At 38.2% G+C, this 15,702-nt stretch overlaps 1 protein-coding gene across 1 annotated transcript in view; it reads left to right on the top strand.

Annotated features, from left to right (window-relative positions):
- col4a3 (collagen, type IV, alpha 3) overlaps positions 1 to 15,162 on the top strand; it is a 37,816-nt gene extending 22,654 nt beyond the window's left edge. The window contains exons 16-52 of the mRNA XM_073818202.1: positions 650 to 694; positions 857 to 910; positions 1,123 to 1,164; positions 1,350 to 1,431; positions 2,050 to 2,085; positions 2,540 to 2,704; positions 2,912 to 3,001; positions 3,229 to 3,324; positions 4,001 to 4,071; positions 4,213 to 4,401; positions 4,484 to 4,652; positions 4,825 to 4,917; positions 5,008 to 5,112; positions 5,275 to 5,369; positions 5,492 to 5,642; positions 5,807 to 5,920; positions 6,025 to 6,192; positions 6,328 to 6,417; positions 6,518 to 6,652; positions 6,747 to 6,845; positions 6,912 to 7,001; positions 7,108 to 7,247; positions 7,375 to 7,501; positions 7,588 to 7,668; positions 7,783 to 7,884; positions 7,964 to 8,011; positions 8,102 to 8,287; positions 8,885 to 9,015; positions 9,193 to 9,265; positions 9,389 to 9,460; positions 9,705 to 9,830; positions 9,916 to 10,014; positions 11,145 to 11,339; positions 11,449 to 11,626; positions 12,889 to 13,003; positions 13,154 to 13,326; positions 13,505 to 15,162. Coding sequence (XP_073674303.1) covers positions 650 to 694; positions 857 to 910; positions 1,123 to 1,164; positions 1,350 to 1,431; positions 2,050 to 2,085; positions 2,540 to 2,704; positions 2,912 to 3,001; positions 3,229 to 3,324; positions 4,001 to 4,071; positions 4,213 to 4,401; positions 4,484 to 4,652; positions 4,825 to 4,917; positions 5,008 to 5,112; positions 5,275 to 5,369; positions 5,492 to 5,642; positions 5,807 to 5,920; positions 6,025 to 6,192; positions 6,328 to 6,417; positions 6,518 to 6,652; positions 6,747 to 6,845; positions 6,912 to 7,001; positions 7,108 to 7,247; positions 7,375 to 7,501; positions 7,588 to 7,668; positions 7,783 to 7,884; positions 7,964 to 8,011; positions 8,102 to 8,287; positions 8,885 to 9,015; positions 9,193 to 9,265; positions 9,389 to 9,460; positions 9,705 to 9,830; positions 9,916 to 10,014; positions 11,145 to 11,339; positions 11,449 to 11,626; positions 12,889 to 13,003; positions 13,154 to 13,326; positions 13,505 to 13,571 — 4,092 coding nt within the window. The 3' untranslated portion in view covers positions 13,572 to 15,162. The remainder of the gene's footprint in view (positions 1 to 649; positions 695 to 856; positions 911 to 1,122; positions 1,165 to 1,349; positions 1,432 to 2,049; positions 2,086 to 2,539; positions 2,705 to 2,911; positions 3,002 to 3,228; positions 3,325 to 4,000; positions 4,072 to 4,212; positions 4,402 to 4,483; positions 4,653 to 4,824; positions 4,918 to 5,007; positions 5,113 to 5,274; positions 5,370 to 5,491; positions 5,643 to 5,806; positions 5,921 to 6,024; positions 6,193 to 6,327; positions 6,418 to 6,517; positions 6,653 to 6,746; positions 6,846 to 6,911; positions 7,002 to 7,107; positions 7,248 to 7,374; positions 7,502 to 7,587; positions 7,669 to 7,782; positions 7,885 to 7,963; positions 8,012 to 8,101; positions 8,288 to 8,884; positions 9,016 to 9,192; positions 9,266 to 9,388; positions 9,461 to 9,704; positions 9,831 to 9,915; positions 10,015 to 11,144; positions 11,340 to 11,448; positions 11,627 to 12,888; positions 13,004 to 13,153; positions 13,327 to 13,504) is intronic.
- The last annotated feature ends 540 nt before the right edge of the window (positions 15,163 to 15,702 follow it).

The following is a 15,702-nucleotide window of genomic DNA, read 5'->3' as shown; positions in this document are numbered from 1 at the left end:
GGTATGAATCATTTTGGACATGCCACTTTCTGTTCGAATGTAAATAAAAGATGAGTAATCATTTTTTTCCACAATGATGCCACTTGTACATCGTCTTATTATCTTCTGGGAGACGTCTGTGTCATTTCTAATAAAAAAATAAAAAATTCCTGGTTGAATAAAAGTAACTTTGAGTCAGAATTTGCCAGGGGTATGAATAATTTCGGGCTTGACTGTGTATATATATATATATATATATATATATATATATATATATATATATATATATATATATATATATATATATATATATATATATAAAACATTAAGTTTAAATGTTTGACATAAAACAAGATTTTAAAGAGAAACTCCTTCATACCAATTTCAAAATATCACACTGCAAGGTTCATATTCTTTTATTTATTTGGCAAGAAGTTTTGTTTGCATTTGTTTGGATTTTTTGTTGTTGTTGTTGAGAAAATCTTGCATAAAATGATCCTTAATAGTCATTATTTGAAGGATTGTTTGCAAATATTTTATACTTGTTTGTTATATATATATATATATATATATATATATATATATATATATATATATATATATATATAATAATGAAATGAGCACAAGTGGATTTTTAATATTATTGTTTTAATGATGCATTGATTTTCAGGGTAAACCCGGAAAAGAGGGGCTACAAGGAGAGTCAGGTCTTAAGGTGAGCACAAAACCTTCTACAGTGCCCCACTAGAGAAAAGCCTAGAGTTTTTAGTTAATAAACCTGTCATGTTCTTTAAATTTAATAAATAAGGTGAGGGAAAAAAGTATTTAGATGGAATGCAGGTTTAATGACAATGAGGTTTGTGTTTTATCTTCCTAGGGAATCCCTGGAGACCAAGGATTTCCAGGAGCTACTGGAATAGAAGGAGATATGGTATCTTTCTGTCTGTCTATTGTTCAATCATGTTACATACAATAGGTTCTGTCTCACTTTTCCATCTCACAGCCGAACTGACCAAAAAAAAAAAAAAAAAAAGAGTTGGCTATAGTGCAGTTAAACAGCACCACCCTGTGGATGCTTATTTCAATCTTGCTTTCAATTGTTCATACTTGAATTTATTCATGTTTCTTTATATGTGTCTTCAGGGTCAAAAGGGTGACCGTGGTGCCTCTGGACTCCCTGGAGAGGTAGTGATACATTCACCTATGGAAGTCATACAATCTCCAACTGTTTAATCTCAATTTAATCACATTCCGTGGCAACACTTCATTCTATTTCAAGTAATAAAATATGGCTCTATGTATTTTAAGGGGGAATTTATATTTTTGTAAATTACTAATGAAGTGTTACTGAAAATTGTTTTGTATTTTAGTTGATTGTAATAGATAACGAGATCAAAGGTAAAAAAGGTTCTCCTGGGCGTCCCGGACCTCCTGGTCTACAGGGTAGTGAAGGTTAGTAACCAAATGAATTAACTACTTTCATGCACAAAGAACAACCAACAAAAACAGTTTTTTTTAGTTAAAGGCCAAAAAACTCTTTGCTGTAAACACAATATTAAACAATATTGTTATGTAGTAATACACGCTAACATTTAGAAAGAATGCATTTATGTGATCAAAAGTGACAGTAAATACATCTATGTTACAAAATGAATGTTAAAAAAGATTTCTATTGCAAAAAATTATACACAAAATTATTAAGCAGCAACTGTTTTGAACATTGATAATACTAAGAATGGTTTCCTGAACAAAAGTGCATATTAGTATAATTTTTGAAGAATTATGTGACACATAATGATCCTGAAAACTCAGTTTTGCATCAGAGGCATAAATTATATATTTTAATACATTATAATAGCAAACATTTTATTTGTAATAATATTTCACAATATTACTGGTTCAGTTTTTTTGATTAAATAAATGCAGCCTTGTTAACCATAAGAGACTTTTCTTTTTAAATCTTACCGACCCTAAATCTTTAAATAGTAGTGTATGTAATAAATTATTATTTTTGTATTATTGAGGCAAAGTATATAACCAAAAATATTATTTGTTTCTCTTTTTTTAAAGGTTTCATTGGTATTACTGGATATACAGGTCCTCCAGGTAAATAATGTATCCTCATTTGCACACATACAAATACACACATACAGTCAAACCAAAAAAATATTTAGACACCAGATATAATTTTGATATTTTACTAGTGGGTGCAGGACACTATAGTTCATTTATGTAAGTGAGTATAGCAACATAAAGTAAACTGTGACATATTATACCAAAAAAATCTTCATACAGTGGACTACCTGTAAAATTGATAAAAATGTTGATTTGACACTTTGACCCGACCATGTTTTGTTATATATGTTTCTATCAAAGTTATCTGACATTATCAAGATGAATTTGTTCTGACAGTTTATTCTTAACAGTTTTATTACCATTTTCTAAACTACAGTGAATAAACTGTGATAATGTGAGAAATGTTGAAGGTGTCTGAATAAATTTTGGTTTGACTGTACATACATAAACAAATGTTAACTCTTTCTATGTTCAAATATGTTAGGGACTGGCATACCAGGACCTGTTGGAAAACCAGGTCCCCCAGGGTTTAGAGGTGTGAAAGGGGATAAAGGAGATTCTGCACCTAACAGCACAGGACCCAAAGGATATGATGGGCCACCGGGGGAACGAGGACCCCCTGGTGACCCCGGACCTCCAGGAATTTCAAGTAACTCTACTTTGTTAAAGTCTGCCATCTTCAATTTATTTTACTAACCAAGCTTGTTGCAGTAGATTATGGGAATACCTTATCTGCAAAGGATACATGCGATTTTCATAGTAAACAAAGAGGATAAGCACAAAAAAGGAACAGAAAGTCACCTCATTATAGCAGGTGGATGAAATGACGGTTTGTGTTCCTCTCCTGCATCCCCAGAATTCAACACCCGCCAGGGGCCAAAAGGGTCCACTGGTGATAAAGGCCCTATAGGCCCTCAGGGTCTGCGTGGAGGTAATGGAATACCAGGTAAGTTCCACCTATGTCATGGCGTACCCATGTTCCAGGTTAAGCTTAAGTTGAGCTTTATTTATTACCACAGAATATATTTAGATATATTGTTTGTAATCTCTTTCCCCAAATAATTTTTTTCTAAGCTAGACTCAGATCATCCCCTTAAATAAAGTCTAAATTGCCTAAATGCAAACTAAAAAACATGCTAATCACAAAACGCCGTTGTCTGTCATTTTAATAAGGTGATCAAGGAGAGCTTTGCAGACTGTGTGCTACTTCTGCTGCTGACCCAGGATCTCCAGGACCACCTGGATATTCAGGCGATCCAGGAGAGTCAGGTAAAGTTATCAATAGGTTTGCCACAACACCCTAGCAACTGTATAGCAACCACTAGGGGTGAGTGATATACCATTAACTGGAAGAAATTTGGCAACCGGTAGAGATTTTGGACTATCATCTCTATCGCAGTTCCACACTCACGTGACGCTGATGTGCGATTTGGTCAGGAAAACGTATAATTTGCATGCATTTTTATTCATTTTGGTTTAAAAACAAGTGATTTTAGGCAGTTGAAACAATAAGCAGCGAAAGAGAACTCATTTCTAACTCATTTGAAACTGGTGACAAGAGTTATACATTTTTTTAATATTGAAAATTTTGATATCTTATTTAAAGCAAAAATAACTATATTGTTACTGTGCCTTTGATTGATTTATTACCGTGATTTTGGTCATATGGCCGACTCCTAGAAACCACCTTGCAACACTTTAGCAACACCCAGAAAGCATCTATTTATATGTCTCTCTGTCTTGACCTTCAAATTATTTTAAATTTTCAGAGCCAACATAAGGCTGTCTTTCAAACTTTTCAGTGTAGTTACATTTAAAATTCAGTGGAAGAGTCTAGATACATCTATTTTGACAAATCCAGTGAATTTTACAATTATGTTATCAGCCAGAATTAGATCTGTTGTTTTCAGTAACAGACATCAACAAATTTACATTCATTGTGCAGGTCGTGGTGGACTTCAAGGTAATAAAGGATACCAAGGCGTCAAAGGTCCAGAGGGTCCACCTGGTCCTCCGGTCAGTTTACCTGCATACCGCTAGTTTACCCATTCATCATCCTCATTACTCAACAAAAACTATAGTTTGTCCACTCCAGTTATGTAGTTTGTATAGCAACAGCTGAGTATGACTATAGTGAGAATTATAATGTTTGCACAGGGTTCCTTAGGTCGTCCAGGATTTCCAGGGCCTCCAGGGCCCAAAGGAGACCTAGGGATGAGGTCTGAGATTGGGGATAAAGGCCAGAAAGGAAACTGTGGTGTAGAAGGACTACTGGGGATAAATGGGCAAGATGGCAGGCCGGGCACCCCTGGCTTCAAAGGACCACCAGGAGTAAAAGGAAATCCAGTTAGTACTTAAAACCTTGTTGTAATGTTAACTTTTGAGATAACTGCAAAAAACCTTAAACTGACTTTGAATTATTTTTCAGAGTCCTCCAGGGCCTAAGGGCAACCAAGGAGAACCAGGGATTTGTGGGGAACCTGGCTGCCCAGGTCCAATGGGCAGCCAAGGGTCAATGGGTGTTGGGCAATCAGGACCACCTGGAGAGAAAGGCAGTTTGGGAATAGTGGGCCGGCAAGGAAATCCTGGGGAACCAGGTATGATCTGATGTAACTGTATAGATGTATGCAAAACACGTGAGATGTTACTCTACAGTTTAACCCCAGGAACTAAGTAGAGGGTGTTGAGTAGCCTCATCAAGCTTCATCTAAATTTCATCTAACCGGAAAATATATCACAGGCTCAGATATTACAGTTGCATCCCTGCAGGTGAGAAAGGTTCTCCAGGACCAGTACAAATGACACCAGGCGACCCAGGTGAGCCTGGACTGCCTGGTTCACCTGGTCAACCAGGACTTCCAGGTAAGTAGAGGGGATACAAGACTTGGCAAATGAATAAGCAGATTCAGAACAGAATGTAAAATGGATAACTGTGTTTAATGTGCGTTTTAGGTAATGAAGGTAATCCAGGAGTTCAAGGATTCCCAGGACTGTCTGGGTTTAAAGGAGAAAAAGGACCATCAATGCCAGGACCTCGTGGATTTACTGGTCCCAAAGGTGGGTAATGTTAACCAATGCAATAAGCCATCATAACAAAAATGCTTTCAAATTAGATGGTTGTGCATCCAATTTTTGCCTTGTTTTTTTAATGTTGTGGTTGGGTGACTTCTAATGGCAGGACTCCTTCCTCTGTAATTTTGATTTCTTTTACTGTTGCAGGGGATAAGGGTGTAAAGGGGAATGTAGGTACGTCTGGTTATGGAAGTGTAGGCCGTCCTGGACCCCCAGGACCACCAGGAAGTCCAGGTCCAAAGGTCAGGGGTGGTGACACCCATTTAATTAAAATTTTAAAATTGATTATATTAATTATATTCCAGCCACATGAGTACTGCTATACTTTATTAAAAAAAAGAGTACATTTACATTCCACCTGCAGGGTGAACTAACATTTGGCTCCCCGGGGCCCAAGGGTCGGCAGGGCTTTCCAGGAGATGAAGGGAGCCTTGGGCCGCCAGGAATTTCTGGCCCCCCTGGATTATCAGGATGTCCAGGTCAAAAAGGAAGGGATGGACCACCAGGAGACAGTGGTTGGTAGACTCCATGCCAATGCACTTAATTACATAAGCCTATGTAATATACACAACTATACATAGACACAAATGTACACATATAATCTCTTCCTTTTTAATTTGTTTCTCTCTCAGTGCATCTGTTTATCAGTCCATCTCTCACCTGAAAACTCTGCACACAGGTGTGCGGGGTTCTGATGGTTTGCCTGGAGTGGCTGGGGTTCCTGGATACTGTACGCCAGGAGCCAAAGGTGATGAAGGGCCCGTAGGCATTAGAGGGCTAGATGGACCCACTGGTATGTAAATCCCACATTTGTAGATATTTATTTACTTTATTAAAGGGATAAGAATGAATTAAAATGCCCAAAATGATGCTTACTGTGACATATGTTGTCTTTAGGGCTGCCAGGGCTGAGGGGGCCACAAGGTGAAATTGGACCACCTGGACAGGGTTTACCTGGTATAACAGGTGTGATTGGAATACCTGGGAAAATTGGAGATGCTGGTTTGATTGGTATCCAGGGGCCAAAAGGTTTCCAAGGTCGGGATGGTTCACCAGGCTTTCCAGGTACTTGACATCCAATTTTTTTGTAGTTTGGAGGCTGGTTAAACAATTAATGACTAGATACTATTTTCTAAAACACAGCAACCAATTTAAGATGGTTTTCCCAACAGGCTTAGTGTTCTCTTTGTTTTCTTTTAGGTACACGGGGAGATCAGGGAAGTCCTGGAAGGGTTGGTCCACCTGGAATAGATGGAAATCCTGGACCACCGGGATTCCAGGGACCCAAAGGTTCGAACATACACACACACAGCAATGATTTTTGTTTAAGGTGCTTTTTTATATTGGCATAATTGGTCATACTATGATGATGGTGATGATCTCTCGTCAGGTTTAATGGCTAGGAATGGAGGGCCAGGTGACGTAGGAAAACCTGGGAATTCAGGAGACCCTGGGGCCTGTGGTCTCAAGGGACTGCCGTCAAACGTTATGAGTCCAGGGGATCCCGGTGAACCTGGCCTACCAGGTGACCCTTTCAACATCTGGATTCCACCTGAATAGTCAAGCTAAATATGCAAGTTGTTATGTCTATATAATTAGTTTGTCTGTTCCTGTTCTAGGTCTTCTTGGTCTACGTGGCAGTAAAGGGGAATTAGGACTCCCAGGCAATTTTGGACAATGTGGGAAGAATGGAGTTCCAGGCAGACCTGGTCCACCAGGTACACATGCTGAAATTCAAAATCTTGCTGTCCACTAGAGCATATTACAAACATTCTCTTTTTCAGGCCCTCCTGGTGACCCTGGCCAGAAGGGACTTCCTGGCAATCAGGGTCTTGATGGAAACTTTGGGGATCCAGGAGTTATGGGGTTTCCAGGTAAGTGTATACACACCCATGAATCTAAACCCTGTTTCAAAACCATGATGATTCAGATGTAAGCTTCATAAGTCATTTCACATATGCAAGTGCGCTTCTCTTCCAGGAGTGAAAGGTCTTAAAGGTTTACCTGGTGTTCGTGGGGAGACTGGGACTCCTGGTTTCCCAGGACCAAATGGACCAAAGGGGATCAAAGGTGAACCCAGCCCTTCTGGGCCAGGGCGCCCAGGAGAACCTGGTCAAAAGGTATTAATTTCCATAATTTGGTTCTTATTGCTAAAAAAAATGACACTATAAATCTGTTCCAAACCTAGTGAGTTGCCTTGCTGACATCATTACTTAATCCACTAACCTTGCCATTTCCTTATTCCAGGGTGAGCCAGGATTTCCAGGGAGTAGAGGTGAAAAGGGTGACAAGGGTATATGTGGGACGAGCGGACCACCAGGTTTTTCAGGGTCTTCTGGTGAAAGAGGCGAAACTGGAGTACCAGGAGTTCCAGGTATTCAATTTAGAAATTAATTTAGTGCTCAAAAACTTAGACACATTAAGCATGATTCTGTTGTCCTATTATTGTCACATTGTCAGGACCCCCAGGAGCTCCTGGTGATGAAGGTTTAGATGGGCGTCCAGGTCCACCTGGATGTGAAGGGCCCTGTGGTCCACCAGGTACAATCCCATTTTAGAATTACAAATGCAATGTAACAATCCCATTCTAGAGTTGAATGTAATTGTAAGAATTCATTTCAGTGGTACATTGTTTTTTCTCTATTATTTCCTAAGGTTTTTCGGGTTCAGCTGGAGATCCTGGGCCTCAAGGACTACGTGGAGACCAAGGCAGGGATGGCATTCCAGGACCAGCAGGGGATAAGGGAGACAGAGGGCGTAAGATATCACACACAAACACACATATCCTCACATGAAGGGATACATGTATTAAACAAACTTGATTTTGTTTTTTTAGCCCCGGCAATTGGAGATCGTGGCCCACGTGGCATCAAGGGTGAGAAAGGTAAGTCCACCCTTAGAAAGGTCACCCTTCTAATATACAGATCTTAATTACTTAGCCATCCTTACAATATATGTGTATATTTAATTTCAGGTACAAAAGGCTGTTCTGGACCCCCAGGGCCATGTGGACCACCAGGACCCTACGGTCTAGCTGGAGATCCTGGGCCTTCGGGCAAACCTGGGGAAATGGGGCCACGCGGAATTACAGGTCCACCTGGTGTCTGTATCAGTGGTCCAAAAGGGGAGCAAGGACTTATTGGATTACCTGGCCTACCAGGTGATTAACTTTCTTTGATTATTAGTTGTGCTGGTGTAATAGAGGCCAGCTGGTAAGTACTGTGCAGGTTAAACCTTACTTCCCGATCTCAAGAGGCGCACCAGTGACTGATGCTAGAAGCTGCAGTCTTTAACCTCTTTGTTAGTGCGCCTGCCTCCCATGCCGGTGACCTGGGTTTGAGTCCTTCTCGAAGCGGGTGCAAGTAGGACCCGTGGGGTTACATTGGTGCGGTAACCCAGATGGGAGAGAGGTATAGGGGGTTGGTGCCATGACCCGGGTGGGAGTGAGGTTTAGGGGGTGAGCGTAACGGAGGGCAACTGGTAAGTGCTGTGCAGGTAAACCTCACTCCCCTGATCTCAAGAGGCGCACCAGCAACTGATGCTTGAGGCTGCACTCTTTAGCCTCCTTATAACTGCGCCTGCCTCCCATGCCGGCGACCCGGGTTCGAGTCCTGCTCATATAGGGTGTGAAAAACAGAGAGACTTGGGATTGGGTTCTTTTGCGCAATGGCATAGCAACCTGTTATTGTTTACTCTCAACTTGCTATTAATTATACTTTATTTATTCTGTTGTTTCTGTGTGTATTTTTAAATACAGGACTTAGAGGACCACGTGGGCCTCCTGGCAACCCAGGTCCAGGCCTAAAAGGAGATAAAGGACACATTGGGCCCCAGGGGCTTGTTGGGCAACCTGGTTGTGCTGGTGACAGAGGAGTTCCAGGGTTGCAAGTAAGTAGAAAACTTGGCGATCTCAATTCATTGACAAACTGTAGGCTTTCAAAAAGTTTTATGTTTTAGATAAGTTTACTGAACCAGGGACAACACTGATTCACATAGAATTTGTTGTTGAATAAAATGTGGAGTTTGTTTTGATAGATTCAGTCGTGAGAACTGTATTGTTTCCAGGGCAGAGATGGAGATCCTGGTTTAAAGGGTCCAAAAGGAAATATGGGGCCATTGGGTTGTGTTGGGCCAGTCGGTAAGAAACCTGAATTAAATTTGAATGTAATAAAAATGTATGATAATCTTGATTTAAATAGATAGACTAGTAGATAAATATGCATTTTATTTTCAAGTTTGTTTTATTGCACTTGTATTATAGGCCAAAAAGGAGGGTGTGGTCCAGCTGGGGCTCCTGGATTAAAAGGTTGCAAAGGAACTCCTGGAACCAAAGGTGATTTTTCATATATTGGCATAGTAATATATTAAATATGAAGCAATTACAGTTACAGTCATGTCATGTATATTATTTTATGAGAAAATCAAAGCTTGCAGGCCTGAATAGTCTAGAAAACAAACAAAAAAGCAAATGTGAGATAAAAAAAAACATTTCGATCACAACATGACCTTCTTTAGTGCCTAATCATATTATTTTATGAGCAAATATGAACATTTTCTCTCTCTTTGTGAATATTTAGGGCCTAAAGGGTGTGATGTTGTGGCTCAGGTCATGTCTCTCCCAGGAGACACTGGTCTTCCTGGAAAAGTCGGGGAAAAAGGAGATCCAGGAGAACCAGGAACTCAAGGGTTACAAGGTTTCATAGGTACAATGCCACAAACACAATTCTATAATTTCCTTAGATATTTTATGATTTCATAAAATGTGTTTGCATAATTCCCACCTTTTAGGAACAAAGGGTCAAAAGGGCAGAAGCGGTGCAGATGGAGGTTTTGGATCCAGGGGGAGGCCTGGACCAAAAGGAGACACTGGCCCAAAAGGAACTAAAGGTAAGTCTTAAAACTTGTTCATCTGGATGTTTCTATTTGACCTACCACTAATAATACACTATCATAAAATTAAAAATAAAGTTTGGGATCTGTAGCAATTTTTTAAAGATGTTTTATGCTCAAATGTATTTGATCCTACAGTAAAACACTACCCTGGAAATCCAGAGGTCTCGCGAGAGCACAATTTGAATTGTCTCTGCAAGACACTCTGGCATCGAGCAATGATGCACGTTACTGCATTACGTAAGCAGTTCAGGGAACCAATCAAATCAGTGTATCTGATGTAGGCGTTTCAAATGCACGCTTGGTGCCGCCCCTCGAGTTAGGCCCTTTTCATTGCTCGATGCCAGACCCTTAATCTTAATAGATTAGGGTCTGGATTTTTTCCAGGCTAGTAAAACACAACAATATTGTGAACAATTATTAAAGTTTAAAATAACTTGTACATTTTAAAATGTAATTTATTCCTGTTATACTAAAGTATAAAAAAAATCTCACAATTCTGACTTTTTTCCTCCCAATTGCGAGTTTATCTTGCAATTCTGACTTATTTCTCAGAATTGCATGATACAAATGTGCAATTCTAATGTTTTTTCTCAGAATTGCATGATAACTCACAATTGCAAGTTATAAAGTCAGAATTGTGAGGTATAAAATCACTTTTTAATCGCAATTATGACTTTTTTTCCCTGAATTGTAAGAACTCGCTGTAAGTTATAAATTCCAATTTCGAGGGGTATAAAAAGACTGATATTTTCTCAGAATTGCAGGTTTATATTTCACAATTTTTGAATAATAGCTTGCATTTTTTGTGTTATAAAGTCAGAATTGCAAGTCATTAACTTGCAATTCTGACTTTATTTTTCAAAATTGCGAGTTTAAATCAATCAATTCTGAGTTTATAACTTGCAATAGGTTTATATTAAAAAAAAAAAGTCAGAATTGTAAGATAAAAAGTTACAATCACCTTTTTTTTAGGTAACCGGCTTCCATAGTTTACTGATCTCAAACTTTTAAATGGTAGTGTATATCAGCTCCTTTCAATTATCTTTTAAAAGAGTCCTTAATGAATGACTGACTTGATGTTCAATTTTAAATCATGTGAAAACAAACCTTGTTTGCCTTCAAAGGTTTACGTGGTGTGTCAGGCAGAGAGGGTCCCAAGGGTATACGAGGTCCACCTGGTAAAAAGGACGGGTTCCTTTTTACCAAGCATAGTCAGAAAACAACTATACCAGACTGTCCTCGTGGATCAAATCCTGTGTACTCTGGATATTCGCTTCTCTTCATCAACGGCAATAACCGCGGACATGGACAAGACCTAGGCATGAAACACAGAAAGAACATTTATACCACAGCTCAAGCACATACAGATGTAGTTCTGAACAAACACATTCAGATTTTTACAGTCTGTGTGCACTTGTGTGTTTACAGGAACTGTGGGAAGCTGTTTGCAGATGTTCTCCACCATGCCTTTCCTGGTGTGCAATCCCAACGAGACTTGTCAGTACGCCTTTCGAAATGATTACTCCTATTGGCTGTCTACAGACACGCCGATGCCTGCCACCATGGAATTGATATCTGGTGGTTCGTTGGTTAATTATATCAGCAGGTAAATGCAGAGCCTGTTTTTCCTCAGTAGGGCTTACAGTGAGGCAAAAAAATATTTGATTTTGTACGTTTGGCCACTGTCATAGAAATTATCATTCTATAATTTTAATGGTAGGTTTATTTAAACAGTAAGAGACCAAATAACAACAAAGAATCCAGAAAAACGCATTGAAAAAAAAGTTTAAATTAATTTGCATTGTAATGACTGAAATAAGTATTTGGTCCCCTATCAATCAGCAAGATTTCTGGCTCCCAGGTGTCTTTTATACAGGTAACAAGCTGAGATTAGGAGCAATCTCTTAAAGCGAGTGCTCGTAATCTCAGCTTGTTACCTGTATAAAAGTCACCTGTCTACAAAAGTAATCAATCAATCAGATTCCAAACTCTCCACTATGGCCAAGACCAAAGAGCTGTCCAAGGATGTTAGGCACAAGATTGTAGACCTACACAAGGCTGGACTGAGCTACAAGACCATCGCTTGGTGAGAAGGTGACAACAGTTGGTGCGATTGTTCACAAATGGAAGAAACACAAAATAACTGTCTATCTCCCTCGGTCTGGGGCTCCATGCAAGATCTCACCTTGTGGAAATTCAATGATCGTGAGAACGAAGCCAGCCAGGGCATTGAAAATGGTTCGTGGGTGGGTATTCCAGCATGACAGTGACCCAAAACACACGACCAAGGCAACAAAGGAGTGGCTCAAAAAAAGCACATTAAGGTCCTGGAGTGGCCTAGCCAGTCTCCAGACCTTAATCCCACAGAAAGTCTGTGGAGGGAGCTAAAGGTTCGAGTTGCCAAATGTCAGTCTCGAAACCTTAATGACTTGGAGAGGATCTGCAAAGAGGAGTGGGACAAAATCCCTCCTGAGATGTGCGCAAACCTAGTGGCCAACTACAAGAAACGTCAGACCTCTGTAATTGCCAACAAGGGTTTTGCCACCAAGTAGTAAGTCATGTTTTTGCGAAGGGGTCAAATACTTATTTCACTCATTAAAATGCAAATCAATTTATCACTTTTTTGAAATGCATTTTTTCGTTGTTATTCTGTCTCTCATTGTTCAAATAAACCTTCCATTAAAATTATAGACTGATAATCTCTTCGTCAGAAGACAAAATTACATCCAAAATTTGCAGGGGATGAATTTTTTTTTCCCCTCACTGTATATCATTTTGTTAAAGAGGTGATGCCAGTTTGTATTAAACTGTACATCCGTAGATAGATAATATGATAAGTTTAACAATCTTTCTTTGAATTCCTTAAAGGTGTTCAGTATGTGAGGCACCAACTAATGTAATAGCAGTCCACAGCCAGACCATGGAAATCCCACAGTGCCCTAGGGGATGGCTTTCACTATGGAAAGGTTACTCCTTTGTAATGGTAAGAGGCAACATTATTTACAAACTGTGGCAATAAAGACATCATGATAGTTTGGAGGTCAACAACTGTTTTCAGCATTGACAATAATATTTTTTTTTTTTACATATTATGATATATGCTGTGCTTGTTCTGCTTGTTCTTGTTCTGAAGCAAACGGGTGCTGGTGCTGAAGGTTCTGGGCAGCCACTGGTCTCTCCTGGATCCTGTCTCGAAGAATTCCGGAAGATTCCATTCATAGAGTGTCATGGTAGTGGCAACTGTAACTTCTTTCCTGATTCCTACAGCTTCTGGCTTGCATCACTTGATCCTGAAAGAATGTTCAGGTACAAGAATTTTGAATATCAAACAATTGAATTTAATCTGATTTGCATTAAATGGGCAATCTGGATAAAACGTGAATAAACCTTCACAATTCACTGCCTAAATTATAAACTAGCATTGATTTTAAAATACTGTTATATTAAATGAACAACATTATCCTTTTTTATTCTCATTCCTCAGTATTCCAGTCCACCAGACAACAAGAAAGCAAGACATCAGCCGTTGTCGGGTCTGTATGAAGCAGTAGCTTTTAAGTCAGAGGTGACCTGAACTATAAACTTCCAGCAGTCTTTCAGCCCAGCCCAGTGTTTTTTCCGCTAAGGATTCTTCTTAAGTATTCTTTTCTTCCTCTTGTCCTGTCCAGCACTTATAAATGTGTTTTCCTCAAAATTACTTATAAATGAGAGGTAAAATCAGAATTTGGAGTGACTTCAGTTCAGCTACTTCTCATTACTAAACTATTTTTCATTTGTAGTTAATTATCAACTTTTTTTTTCGACTCGTGTGTGGAAATAGCAGTTGCAAGCCATTAGAAAATCTTTTTTCCTGACTAGATTGAAACAGAGGCTAAATAAATAGTATTTGGAGCTCGGGTTGCTCATATTGAGCATAAACTGTGTATAATTAATTTAGTATTTTAAACAGAGACAAAATTGGTAATCTAATAATGCTACAGAGAAATAGTTTAGTAATTAAAGTTTGAATATGTAAATGTCTTTCTAAGTAACACTGTGTAAACATATGTTAATGCTACTAATTTAATAATCAAATAGTAATAAATAGCATAAAATAAACGTCAGTCTTACAAGTTCTCAATTTATTTTAATATAAAGGGATTCCCTAAATATCATGATACAATATTAAATGGATCCCTGTCAGTGTAAGCAAGGTGTGCGTATCATTTGGATTATGATTTTCTGCTTTATTATACAAATAGTTTGCTATAGGTCTACTTGCTATTGGAACTTTATTCATGAAAGAATCAAAGTTTATTTTTTAGTGTACAAAATTATTTTAAAAAAGGTTTTGCCAAGCATATTTAAGCTTGTTCATATTTAACACTGAATGACTCAGTGTTAATGGTGCTATTTGTTTGATTAATGAAAAAAGGAAAAAAAAAACTTTAGAAACGTTGAGAGAGACAAAGTGTGTGTGTGTGTGTGTGTGTGTGTGTGTGTGTGTGTGTAGTCATTGTGAATTTACCAGACACTTATTATAGCATTGCTTTAAGGAGCTTTCCCCATGACTCATATTCAATTGTATATTGTTAACAGGAATTGTAATGAATTATTACATATAAAAGCTTATCAACTGAGAAGTTAGTTGTGTAGTTTTGACAACACTTCCTCTACAGAAAATATGAAAACTGCCATCATTGTATAATCTGCCTTATTGCAGATCTACTGTACTCAGGTTTATATTTCTTGTCTTTTTCTGTACTAAACCACAAAAAGCAGAAGTGTGATTCATGTGTCCATATGAATCACAAATGCTAATTTGTGCTTTCATAATTGAAAAATAATAACATGTTTAGTGTAAAAGTTAATAGTCTCTTTTTTGACTGCAGTGTTTAATTGCTCAAGAACTATATAATTAAAAATGCCTTAATGGTTTTTGTCAAAATAAAAAAAACTGTATATTTTGAATACCTGTATTTCTGTAGAAATGTCTATGTATAGGATAGGATCCCAATAACACAATTTCTCTTTAGATTTTAATTGCCTTAATGACACTTTTTTTTCTTATTAAACTCCATCAGTCCATAAATAAAGATTATTGTGTTTGGATGCGTAGTAACATTGCACTAATTGAATAAATAATCTTTTGGATTAAATGCATATGTAGCTCATGTTTTAATTTCATATATAGGCTGTATATGTTATTATATATAAAACTAGGGATGTAACGGCATGTATTTATACCGAAAATTTACCAAATACAGTGTTGTTTAAACCACTGCATGTGTGGAACTTCTTTGTGTGCTGAAAATAGTTTCAAACTATGAGTTTTCACCATAGAATAAGACAATGTAGTTTATATTGATATACTTCACAAAGAAAACTTATGAAGGAAACCGGGTGAGCTGCTGCTGTGTGCAAGATCCAAGTTGTCTTAAACATTAGAGGTGCTTTATAATTTAAACTAAATCATAAACCTATCTTAAAAAAGGTACAAAACTGTCACTGGGGTGGTACCTAATTAGGTGTATATTGTTACCTTAAAGGTATATTTTAGTACCTTTATGTTTTTTGGCTTCTGTACTTTTTTTTCCAAGTGTCATGACTACTTAAGGCTGACCACAAGATGTCAGGCCAGATTCTCTTTTGAATTCCTAATGCATATGGTTTTGTGTCTCCTTTCACTGTAGTTGAGTTTGG

Source organism: Garra rufa, chromosome 14 (genome assembly GCF_049309525.1).
Source record: "Garra rufa chromosome 14, GarRuf1.0, whole genome shotgun sequence".
In the NCBI taxonomy this organism is placed as follows: domain Eukaryota; kingdom Metazoa; phylum Chordata; class Actinopteri; order Cypriniformes; family Cyprinidae; genus Garra; species Garra rufa.
Note: the sequence above shows the minus strand (reverse complement) of the source record. Positions and strands in the feature narration are given on the sequence as shown.